Source organism: Anopheles cruzii, chromosome 2 (assembly GCF_943734635.1).
Source record: "Anopheles cruzii chromosome 2, idAnoCruzAS_RS32_06, whole genome shotgun sequence".
NCBI classification, from domain to species: domain Eukaryota; kingdom Metazoa; phylum Arthropoda; class Insecta; order Diptera; family Culicidae; genus Anopheles; species Anopheles cruzii.
In genome coordinates this window covers 57,792,010-57,805,155 of record NC_069144.1, presented here as the reverse complement: position 1 = coordinate 57,805,155, position 13,146 = coordinate 57,792,010, and the positions used below count along the sequence as shown (strand labels likewise).

The window sequence follows — 13,146 nt, the reverse complement described above, 5'->3', positions numbered from 1 at the left end:
AAAATTTGCATGAATTATGAATGGCTGAACGAGTTTGGACGCCGGCGAAAAAAAAACGCCGAACGAGACGAGAATTAAAGTGATTAATCACAAATTTAAGGACACAATTTTGGACCCCGAGACGAAAGCGGCATCCCGCGGCACCAGGCCGATCGACGGGAGAATGAAACAAAGCAGCACTTTAAATAAAGCCAGTGGCAAAACTCGCGAAGAAGTGCAACTTGCAAGCCGCCCAAATTTGAGACACATTTCGCCAGAAGTACCAAACACTTGAACTCGCTCTCTCCCGCTCTCTCTATCGCTCGCTCTCACTCCCGGTCCCTCTTCTAGAGCACCGTGAACCGAATGAAGCCGAACATGCCAGAGCCACAGATTGTCAAACGGTCTCAATGGTTGGCTCTTGACTTTCTAATGTACTCTCAAGAACCCATCCATCAATCAGCCACCGTCTCCCGAGAGTTGGCCTCGGTCCATCATCGTACCGTCGCTCCGTGCCGGTGCTGGGTGCCGTCCCCGTCGATGACGCTACCGAGGCGTAATCCCGCGCAGTAACAATTTCCACGCCGTTCCGACCACAGGGCGTGCAGGTCCAAGTCAATGATTGATTAAATTATCATAAATTCTGGTATCTATCTCGGGCCGACAGCCGACCATTTTTCACACTCCGGTCGGCCAGGTGCCGGTCGGTCGGCTGGACGACGGGATTTCCCTGCCCAATCACCACCACCAGCAACATGATGGAAAAACTCCGAGAGTGGTGGCCGATCGGTTTGTTGATTTTGCTGTTTTTACAGCACGACCCCAACCAGGCGTCTCCATTAAAGAACCATCGAGGCATCGGGACAGAAAAAAAGCTGACGCCAGCGGACATCGTTTTCCGGTCACGGGGAACGTAATCTCGTTATGTGAACTTTGCTTCGCACTCGCTCTGGCCGGTGATTTGAATATTAACTGGCTTCCAGGAAGGGCTCCGCTCCGGCCAAACCGGAGCCCTTTGCCCGGGTGCGATGACTCCGGGCACCGATTTTATCAGGCTTTTCCAAGAACCATTACTACTCAGCTCGCCGGTATGCACCGGCCGGGGGTTGCACTCTCCGATGCAATGCGATTCCTTCATTCTTTCGTTCCAATCAGCGTAGCGAAGTGCTGAAATCGCAGTGTCTTGGTGACAGCAAATCAGGCATTCTGGCCATACTTTTGCTTCCTTTGTGGCTGTCCACGAATCGGTGTGTGCTTCCGGCGAAGGCCCGAAGGAAGGCACTGGTGTTTAATTAATAAGTTTGAAAAGGTCACATTCGAACCGTAAATAGTTCGGTGCACCGAGTGCCTAATGCGACAAAATTGCAGTGGGAAAAATTAGTCTTATAAACCAAAAGGAGCAGAAGGCAAAAACCGGAGCGGGAAGATTCACTCAACGCCGGTGCAACCATTTTCATTCAACCTAATTAAAATCGCAAACGAGACCCTCTTGCAGGAGAGCTGGATGCGCCGGCAGATGCCGGGAGATGCCCTTCTCGGCTAACGATCTCGAGCAGCGCTCAAGTAGCAGCCGCAGCAGAATGGTGCTTAAGCAAAAAATAACCGACGACAACGAGCACCATCCACCAGCCGAGGTCCAGGAGGAGCACCGGGACTTTTGGTGACGGAAGTTTCTTTGCGGACCGACCGAAACCGAAAGCAAATTTCGAAAGCTCATTACATCCCGCAAACCGTAACGGCGTTGTCATCGTCATCGTGCTAACCGCGACCTGAGCGGGTGGACGAACCCAAGGCCAAACGGAAATGCACCGCTGCAAGAGAGATGCACCGCTGTTGCCGAGTGCCGAGAGTGAGTTGCAGCAAAAATTGTAATTACGAAAAAGGAGAGCCGGCCGCTCGGTGGCCGCCCAAAAGACGGTAACTGTAGACGGAACACTCAACCGGAAACTGGAGTTTTCTGGAGTGCACATAATCTGAGAGAGAGGTCACCACAGCCACAGTTTACGTTTGATCGTCGTCCACCACCGGTTACGGTCCATAATTAACTTTGGGGCCGGGCGGTGCTTTGAGCGCCCTTTTGAAACTCGTACCTGCGAACTTGGGAAATTCCAATCCAGGGGAAATTCTTCGACTTTCATTTCGCATTTCTTGGCCCCAACAAAGAATGTTTGCGTGTGCTGCTGCTACTGCTGACCATTGTGCCATCGAAAGCCACTAATGGCCTCTTTCGGATCCTGCTGCACACGGTGGACGAATTCGTCAATCGGATCGGCAGATCGGGCATCGTTAGGACACATCGATAGCGTCCACACATAACTCCATCCCCCAATCGATCGATAATCATAATCGTCTAGCCCCATCCGCCCCAGCAAACAACATCTTCGCACAGTCCGCAGAGTTCCTAACGAGCCCGGAGCCGGCCCGGAGGACTTTCTTCGTGCGAGTTTACAACGGGGCCATTGTGTGCATCCGGTTCCGGAGTCGAGCACGCTCTGCAAGTCACCGCCACCGCCCATTGTAATGGGTGGCCCCATTTCTGATCCGAAGGTGCTCGCCGCCGCCGCCACCACGGAGCATCCATCTTGGAGCAGTTTGTCATCTCCAACTATCATCGCACATGACAGATTGGAACGAGCCGGCATCTTACATTCTGTCGCCCGGAATCGTTTGCCACACACACACGGAGACACACAAAGTAATTGATATTTCAGTGTCTAGTTCCTCATATCACCCGACACAGCTCCACCGGGCAGGAGCCAACCACTTTCTACGGAGCTTCGGGGCGAAGATGCCGGCGACATCCGCAATTCCCCGAAACGATATTAGACCTTCCGGGCGTCTTCTTTCCGCCGGCAGGAGGGAGCTTCACCTTTCCTATGCATAACATTATTCATCGGCTTTTCTTGCCGGCGCTGGGAAGCAATTTCCAGCACTCCACAAATCGGTACCACGGGAGTCTCGCTCGCCGGTGCTGGACCTGGAAAGGACAGTAAAACAAACCCGGTCCCCGGCGCGGAAGATGATCGGCCCCGGGCCCCCGGATGGTCATGTGTGTGTCATCCTACACCCTGTCACCTGCAAGCGGGCCTCGTTGATCCCCGGCTCTCCGGTTTAGCTGACGGGTGAAGGTGTCATGGCGCACCAAGGTGTTGACGCTTTAAAATTCATGGCTACGAGTAGGAGGGCTGGGCCACCTTGGGCTGCATCCTTGGAACCTGTAGCTTGTAGCCATCGTACGGGTTTTCACGACATCTGCAGTCGTGGAGGTGGTGTACCAGCGAAAGGGCACCGCAATCATCGTTTGTGTGACGCCGGAACGTAGAACCTTTTTTTCGCCAGAACCGGGACCGGGACCACCGATGGTTTCTCCCGTGTGTGCGTGTGTATGGCAGTCTAATGGAAAATTGTACATTTTCCACTTGAAGTGCGCCGCCGACACCGCCACGGTTCAAACGGTTCCTAAACGCTATCGATCAAGAGTCAAGGTGTGTCAATCATTGGCAGCGCCAGCCAGCCAGCCAGCCAGCCAGCGAGTCGATTGCTTTTCGGGTTTATTAATGAATATTGTGTACACTTCTTCCGCCGCCGACTGTTCCGAAGCGGTTCCGGACCATTTTCTGATCGCTCAATTCGAGTCGCATTCGAACGTGTCAAAAATGATTGATCAAACATTCGTTATCGGAAGGCCTGACGGGCGGAAGGCAAACCCCGATCTCGATCGGTCTGAGAGTCGTATCGTCCCGATCCGTTCGGTCTGTCACTGTCAATCAATTGCCGGAACGTTTATGAAACAGCCAATGGAAGAAAAACTCAATCCGCGCCCGGCCGAAGCTAAGCCAGCCAGCAAGTGCGATAAGAACGAAATCGAAATTCGACGGATTAGCATTCGTCAAGAGGAGTCACATGCTGAGTCTGAGTCGGTTTCGCGATTCAATATTGCTCTTGACAGCATTTCTTTTAATAGGAAGTCACGGTTTACTGGAAAAAGTAACAAACTAATATAGAAAAATGATAAAAATGTAAAGTAAATGTGGCGCGCGATTCAGTCCAATCCCATCCGCTACGGTATTCCCCGGGGGTGCCAGCTCATCGCCTACGAGAAAGACCACCCCAAGGGGACTGTTTTCATGTCCCCTTGTTCGTGACTCAATCGCGACTCGAGTTTGTGCAAAATTTTCACACCAAGCGAACGAACTCATTCGCGAGCCGAGTGCAGTTAAATAAAAAATTAGCGATGAAAGCGTAATGCGTGGCAATATTGTGTGTTATTGTTTTCGTAACCGGTTAAGGTCAACAACGAGAGAGAGAGCGAGGTTGAAAGGGTCAAGATCAGCGTCGTGAACGGAAGGTTCGTAAAAGATTCAGTTTCGCTCAGGTTTCAACGTCGGTGGTCTTCGACCATCCACCCCCAGGGGGTCATTAGCTGCCCTTGTGCGTTCGAATGCATGGCTGTGGCCACTTGAATGATGATCGGCTAACAAGTGTGCTTTGCGATCCGATCGAGTGGCAGTGGCTGTTGGAAAGAATCGCGATCTTTTCGATTCACTTCCCGGTGCGGCCTTTCAATTGTTTCTCAACAGACTCACATTGTTTCAGAGTTCACAAATCCAACACAAATCCGCGACCCCGCACAAGAAGTCCAATGTCAGGGTGAAATCGATCGTTGAACCGTACTGGTCGTTAACTGGCAATTGGTTGTTAAATAATACCGAATGGAAGTGGGCAAAGGAGAGCGAAAACCACACGCACACTGCGCGTAACAATGGCTAGAAGACGCGCGCCATGATTGCCCGCCGGGTGCCGCACCGGGACACGTCTATCAGCCCCATTGACGTCATTGGTATGAGCGTAGGACACCGCCGGGGGTCGAGGGAGGCGACACCGAAGACGTCGATGTCGGTCGGCCAAGCGCGCTGAAGGTCGTGCGCTCCTCAATCTCGTCTGCGAGCTGCGAACGTGATTTCCGTACGTAAACAGTTTGCAAACACGTCCACGCCACACGCAACACCGTGGCCAGCGTGGTTTCATATCTCCGACCCACTCCGACTTCGGTGCCATTCGGTCATCGTAGCGAGCGCGCGCGCTCGAGGGAATACCGATCCTCAGGGAGAGGAGGAAACGGCAAAGAAGGTACATGTGTCACTGACCATCGCCACTTTTATGCTGAGGCCTCTTCGCTCCGGCGGTGCGAGTCAGCTGCCGTCAGTAATGCCGTAATACTTGTGGGGCGGACCGGTGGCGGACCACATGTCAACCGTTGTGCGGTTGTGTGAGATTGCATTTTGGCTATTTGCGTTTCCAGTTACGCGCCAGACGCCGGCCAAACACCTATCGACCTGACGAGTGACGATTGGTTGGAGGATTTGCCGTGCTGGCCGGGGTTTTGTTTGCGCTCGCTTTGCGCGGACGCTTTTGGCGAATGAAAGTAAACATTAGTGGAGCCCAGCATTCGGTGAGTTTCGAGCACATTTTATTTTCCTCCACACGGTGGTGATGTCAGCCAAAAGTGCAGTCGCATCGGAAGGCGAACCAGCAAAGTTCGTTCACCACATTTTTTGTCCGTTTTCGACACCAAAAAGGGGACACAGTCACGCACGCCCGTAATACATTCCATCACCGCTAAACCCGCGTAACGGATGGGACTGTCGCCGCGCGTTCGGGATCGTCGTGAGGCGGGATTTAATTTGAAAATATGGGAACTTTCGCACGTGGCCGCGCGTGAAAGGCACGACGGCCACTAACACGCTTAGCGTGAACCCGGTCGGTCGCGTCGGTCCGGCGGTTATCATCGAAGTAACGAATGGCGCAAGCATCTCCATGGAGACGCCCGGTCGCTCACGCTCGCCGCGATGGAGGCGCCTGGTCCCGCACGAAGAGGGATTACTTTCTCCGGGCTTCCGCAAGGGGAAAAGTTTAAGAATGGGTTAGTTTTCTCGGTAGCAAAATAAAGGAAAACCCGGCACAAGCTTGGCTCTAATCCTTCAGACCACCGCGTTCCGCGGGCACGCTACGCTCCCGTGATCGATGAATCGAGCGCCGAGCACGTGTGCGACGGAATACCGAGCACCGAAAGGAAGTGTAACCCCCCGTGCATGCTATGCAACGCCGGAAGCGCGATGGTGTTTAACGGCGGGGGGTTATAAACCCCCCACGATCGTGCCGCATTTCTTCGGCTATTCGGATGGACAAAGTTGCGATACACCGTGGACACGCGAAGGCGGGGCGGGACTTTATAGTCAAAGTTTCGCATCCGCTTTATTCCGTGCCGGGTAGAATCGGGCCGTTCGATACAGGGACCGCAGGGTTGGCAATCTGCCAACCGGACCCCGTTGGCGGCTGTGTGTGTTGCGATTGTGATCGAGTAAGCTCGTCTAATAACATCCAATTTGACCCGAAACGCTTCCCGAAACCCCGGTCTTTGTACTTTTTTTGGGGCTTCAGTAACTTTCGCCAAGAGGTACACATTTTGAACGGGGCGAGACCCTTTAAATGGGCGTAAAAATCTTTTTACGAAAATTAGAGCACCAGCCACCGGAGCAAGGAAAAGAGAACAAAACTCGAACAAAAAAAAACCGTTCTCATCATGACTAATGAAGCAGTTGCTTCTTCCAGAGCGCGCGCCGTGACCCGTGGGAAAGAATAATAAATCCTTCTCGCCCGGGCCGCGCACAAGAAACACGATAAACCGGAACCGGATGTGTACCTTCCGCCCGGCGTACGTACACGGCGAGCTACGTGAGTTTAGAGAGTAGCTCGTGATAGTTTTTACGAGTGTTCAACGTGTTTTTCTTTTGTTGTTCGTGGGTTGTGGGCCCTGCTGTGTTAATGCAACATGCTGCGAACGAAATGCAGACCCCGGACCACGGGACCAGAGATCGCGTTGTTTGTTTTCTTCCGATTCCGAGTGCTTTTTGAAGTTGGCCGGAAGCAGTGGCCCAAAACGTGGCGGTGGTGGGCGCTCTTAATTTACTGCAACTACGCTAGGCGAACACTTTAACGTAATAAAGAGCACAAAGTGTGTGTGGTGAAGGTTATTGGTTTGTTGTTTGCATTGGCACACACACACACGGGCACAATCTCGGTCCACATTTATTGCACTGCAGCACCCGAACGACGACGACGACGCGGTGCAGTTTAGCGAGTTCTTTTCCCTGCACTTTATGACCACTCTCAGGTCAGGGGGGTTGTGCTGGGGCTCCATAAATCACGCAGGATTTAATTACTGTAGCGCACCGCGAAGGACCACGCACTGGCCGCGAGAGTTCGGCCGAGCGAAGGGGTGCACCGTTTAGGAGTGCTTTTTTAACGGGGCTCGTCTGATGTGTTGCGCCGTTGTTCTAAATTTACCGCGGCTCGGTGGTGGCGGTGTCGAGGGATCAGGTCGATTATTATTGTGTTCGAAACTAATTAAATCAGCGCCGCCGAGTCGGTGAACGATGTAAGCTGTACCAGTTCTGCCAGGGAGCCGCTCCGAAAGGTCGTAAAAAATCGAAAAGCGGTAACCGGCCAAGCGAAGTGTTAATCGTTGTCGGTCTGCAAGTGAAATTAATTCATTTTGTGTCGGGCCGTTTTTAGAACAAAACCGGATGCCGCGTTGTGTAGGTCAGTTCTGGAGTGGAGTGCAGAGTTTTATCCAACCAGACGTGATTTTGGCATTGGAAATGCAAACCCTAGCGATATGTTTTGTTGATGGCGCATGCTAATTCCGTTCACAAGCACTCGCTAGGCCAGAACCAGCGCAATCCGAATGATGCTTTCTCAAGCAGTGCAAAGGCCTGACATTTCTGATCAATATTGGCGACGGAGAGCATTCGTGTCGAATGCCGATGACGTGAAGGTTACGGCTCGCGACCTCATGACGTAATCGACAGCGTCGGGCCGGGCCCAAACTTCCGCCATCCGCCGACCGGAAACGAACGAACCCCGAAGGCACCGGGGGGCGCCGGAAAAAAAAATCTCCTCAACTTTATTTAACGTCTGTCGGTTGGAAAATTTCGTCCACCGTCTGGATGTCTGGTTGTCGTTTGGCTGATTCCATTTGACATCCCACGCCCACCCTAGAGGGAGAGAGAAGTGGTACCCATCAGGATGGGAAATCAAAGTGAATGGTTGGGAAATTCCCGCTTCCTGCTCCTACTGCCGGATGCTGGAATTTTGCGGCGGCACACAGCCGCAAGGACGACGATGAAGACGTATCGCTTCCGGAGATCGGGAGCGGAGCGGAAAAAGAATGATGTCCACCGGGCGCGACAAGGTGGACGCGCGGTGGCGAATGAAATGTTAAAAACCACCGGGTCATTTACGAAGCCTTCGGGGCTTTCGGTACAATCTCCGAGATCTGTCTCCGCGAGCGAAATGTTTTGTTTTGATTTATTTTATAGCTTTTGCATTAGTTTCACCCGAAGCACCCGGCCGGGTTTTATGAGTGGCCGAGCCGACAAATCGACATGTCTCGGAGCAAATCACTGGCTTATGCCGCCCATTACACAACGGAAATCAAAACATAAAAAAACGGTTCCAGTTATTGTGCGAATAAAGTGAAGCTTTGGGCCGGAATGTTTATTCATCAAGCACCTACAAGTGGTTCGCTTGACAAAAAAGAAACGCGCGCCACCACCATCCGCGGGATAACTCTCCGGCCGGCCGCCGTTTGATGCTGCCGCCGCCGCCGCCGCCGTTTGATGCTCTGCGTCCGTAGCCGCTGAAAGGTCAAATGCCGCTAATGCGATAGATGTGGTGCGACGGAGCATAAGCGGAAGCCGAGCCACCGAACGGCGAAAGTGTGAGGCTTCAGATGGACACAGCATAAGCCCGGACCAGGGACGTCTGCTGGCTGTTTTCATTCGATTACGGCGAGCTTTTATTTATAGATGAACTTTCCACCGGCCAAAGCATCGGCAATTCGGTGCCATAAATGAATATTGACATTTTCGCCCGTCCCGTCCCGAAGAGAGAACGCGTTCCGCGCTAGCGTTCGTGAATATTTTGGTGCATTCTTCGCACGCCGAGGACAGTTTGGGGTGCAAGTGAAGCGATTTCGAATGGGACAAACACACACACACTCAGCGCAAGGCTTTTAGGACAAATGAACGGCAGCTCTCAACAACACAATGGGCCACACAATGGGTGTCACAAGAAGCTGATTCGGGGATTGATTTGGGAGTGGCACACATCGAAACAGTCGCGAAAACGCGAAGAAGATCGGTACTCACGGTTGAAGATTCATTGTACTTTATGCATTGACGTACCTGCAAGCAAACAGAGGGGAGAAGAAAAGAACACTGTCATCAATAGAGTCAACAACGGTGAGAGCGTAAATTACTTTCAGCTGAGTGCACGCCACTCGAAAATGCTTCGTCGTAGATTGCCGATTGCTTCCCAAAAGGAGTCCCCGCGAAACACAACGAACCGTCGCGTGTTCCGATTTGAAAAAATGTTATTAAAAAACATTACTAAACATCACCTCCTAAGCCGGCACGCCAGTGAGGGGCGCACCGTGCGCGTGCGTGCCCGCGGGCATCGGAAGCCACAGAAGATTAGGGCACCGTGTGCCACCACGCAACACACCCGGTTCCCCGTCGCTCATCCGGGGGACCATCATATTTTTGGAATGAAATTTAAAGTAAACATGACAAATCGTATCCTTTTACGAACGGTAGATAGTAGCACCATCTTAGGCTGGAAGCAGCCGCGGTCATGTTTGTCGAGCGTCTCCGAGTGTGTGTTGGTTAGCATCTCCGGAACCCGAACTCGCTCCGCTGTCTTCCGGCGAATGAAAAATGTTTGGGGAAAATATGATATCTGGCACCATCCCCACTGAGGGGAGTACTGGCCTTCGCTGCCCCTTTTTCCCAGAACCTCCCGGAGTGTAGTGAGTTCCCAGGGTTATAATGACAATCTTCTGGTGCTTCTGGAACAATCGAACAAACAACGACACAAATGATGTTACTGCGAACGATAATTTGTTTGGCAAACTCCACCAAACGCCAGAGAGTGGTGACCTCAAGCAAGAGATGCCACAGATGGCAAAGTGAATTATTTGTTTCTGTTCGGAACTAACTTTCAATCAGTCAAATCCATCAAATGGCATCAAGAGTTGTGTCCTCGCTTAGAATACACCTTTTGTGGCAAAAATGAAACAATTTGATTCTCAGAGGCATTATTAACCTTCAAAGGGGCTCTTCCGTGGGAATTGGGGACGTGGACCGTGGCGTTTGATGGAAGGCCAATTAGTGTGCGGATTCCCTGATTAAACAGTTGTCAGTCTTTTAGGCAGTCCATTGCCCAAAGCATCGACCCCACAGGCTACACCAAGCGATCGTATTTGAAGCGTCAGTGGAGAAGTGGTCAGTTTGAAGTGGTGACAGCAGGTGGGATGCGCCACGGCCAATTCTTTCTATGCTACGCAATCGTCCGTTCGATATTTTCCGTTCCAATGTTTCGATATTTTTACCCGATCTTCAACGAATTTTCTTAGCCGCCCGAAGACCCTTACCAACACACACACTCACGCATTGCTGCCAAATGGGCAGCGGTCGCCGAGTGCCACTTCCGACTGCGTCCCCCCGAGAGCGCGGATTTGTCAGCACGTTTGTTCGCGTGACTGATGTGTTTCGCCTCGCGTCGGCTCCCGGAACGCCAGCTGTGGGCAGCTGTTCCCAGTTTGGCCGAAAATTGGACCATTTGTCAGCCACCCGGCCACTGTCACCGGGAGCGGGTGCACCGGATGCACTTTGGCCACGGGGCTGTGCACTTTGTGCCTCCCGCAACTGGTTGCCGTGGAACTGTGGCCAAAGGTGTATGTGTGTCTGTTTTTCTTTCCACCGGGTGATAAATTACTTTAAAAGTGCACCCTGTCACGAAAGAAAATGATTCATTGCTGGCTATTTTTCAACGCAAACCTTGCGACGAGACTCGGACGGGGCTGGATGGATGCTGGGCGGTGTTTTTATCCCACTTTGCTGCTTGCGTTTGCGTTGCGCAAAGTTGATTTAGCCAACCTGGCTGCTGGCGGCCATTACCGGGGAATGCATCGGCATTCCACAGTGCATCGACGATACAGTTTTGGGACACAATCTTACGAGCAGCGAGTTTGTGCACGAAAAGTGGCACCAATCCAGTGGCAATCTGCGTAAGCAAATCGGAATGACTCGGAGGCCAACTTTCGTCGCATTCCGGGAGCGATCCTTTGGCGTTACTTCGTTTGAAAATAGATTAAAAAAGGGTCACGTGATAAACGTGGTACGCAGTGCGCCTCGGCAAACAATGTGTGGCCTTTTCTCATTAAAATGTTTCCCTTGTTTGGCCCCGGAGCCCTCGCACGGGCGGTGCACATGCTCGATGCACATACGCCGCCCGCAACGAGCTGCATCATGACACGGCTAATCGATATTTCCAACAACGGAGTGATGGCCCGATGAGTGCTCGATGGCCTTCGGTGGCAGGTGTTTATTCGTGCCACTGGATACGGCAGCAACTATTCGTCAAACTTTGGCCCGGCGGCGGCTGCTACGAAGAAGGCAGAAGGCGCAAGGCTTCCGACACGGGAACAAAGTATCATTCCGCCGGGCAACATCGTCCCGCATGGCAAAAGTTGTTTCCCCCGTAATTCGGTGCGTTGTTTGATTTGCGTTTGGCCGTTAGCAGAGGCCGCAAAAGGCGCTCCGGGGGCCATGGCACCGCCTATTGATGAAGACATCAATTTTCTAGGCTGCAGAAGGCACATAAAGCAAACCCGGAGGCCCTCTTCAGTGGGCCGTTCAACATGCTGCCTTTTACGACAGGTAATGGGAACGCATAAACGCGGCCATATATTAAACTGTCAGACGTGGTACGGCTGGCCATTGCTACTGGGGTTCAGCAGAGCGTATCGTGCACCTTGGTGCATTTTAGTTGTTTACCCTAGAGTTTCGTAACAGAATCAAAGATTCGAGAATCAAATCCTCTTCGGAAAATCTCTTCACTTTGGGGCCGAAACTTGAAACAACAATCCACGCCTCCCTTCTTTTAGTTACAATACTCTTCTTTTCGTTGCTAGAATACTGCACGCCCACTGGCCGCGTGTGAGTGAAACCGACCGTGAATGGCTCGACGACTCGACGTCATCCGGATCGTCTCGGAAATCCCCGTCCGCGTGGCGTGCGAAACAAACGTCCGGCTGGCGAGCGGCTGCTGTCAATCACCCGATCGGCTGGTGGCCGAGGCATCGTAATGCGATGCTGCACTTGCACAATTAGCCGTGTCGTCCGTCGGGCGGTGCATCGACGGCACGGTACATTTACAACTGTGCAGCACACCATCCGCTGTCAATCGCCCCGTGGTCGAATCGTGACGAAAGTATAAATACTTTTACGTCCACACGCCCGGGCCGACGCCCGACGGTTGCGGACGGCACCATAGAAAACATGCGAGGAAGATAGTAACTCGCCCACTAAGCCTTGTAACCGCTGATGGCGCATATCGTTGGCCTTAAGGCACTCCCGAAAAGATGGTACGGAGCCAATGATGTCAGGAATGTCATAAACTTTGACCTTAACACCGGAACAGCCCGAAGGCCGCCGGGCGTAGGTTAGTGGGCAGATAGCTTTTCCGGGAAGGTTCCCGCGCCAAGACTCTTCCACTTCACCGAAGGATCAAACGGCTCCGGCCCGCGCCACAGCGATGCGATGCTTTGGAATGAATATTAATTGCTTTTCGGGGAAATTAGCGAAAGGACGACTTGTCGGCGGTGGCAAACATTACCACACTTAAAAGCCTGCCCACTTTTGAGCGGGGCGCGCGATGGCCGCCAATGTCAACATTTGGCCAGCCAGCCGGTGGTGGCCAAGTCTTGTTAACACACACACAGAACATTAACAGTGGCAGCGGTTTATTTCGTTATCCTAATTATCGACCACGGAGCACGTCTTTGGGATATCGGTGGGCCGACGGATTGCGTGTTCCGTGCGCGGTTATCACTTTCCGGTGCCTAACCCGCCCACTTATCCGTGTTCCGATACCACCGGCGGGGTGGCGTGATACGGCCAGACGGGGTGGCTGTCTTAGCCGTCCAGTGAATCTGCGCCAATTTGTGGGCGCTAAGCTTTTGATTGTGCTTCGAATTAAATGTGGGATTCCGGGTTATCATTAAATCGATTTCTTATCGATCGCCGAGCAAAGACGCACTGC

General features: G+C 52.5%; 1 protein-coding gene across 1 annotated transcript in view; it reads right to left on the bottom strand.

The window, feature by feature from the left end:
• The window catches only part of LOC128267079 (uncharacterized), a 76,242-nt gene that overhangs the window by 30,469 nt on the left and 32,627 nt on the right, over positions 1 to 13,146 (bottom strand). Inside the window, exon 2 of the mRNA XM_053003869.1 lies at positions 9,192 to 9,227. Within this exon, the coding sequence (XP_052859829.1) occupies positions 9,192 to 9,227 (36 nt within the window). The remainder of the gene's footprint in view (positions 1 to 9,191; positions 9,228 to 13,146) is intronic.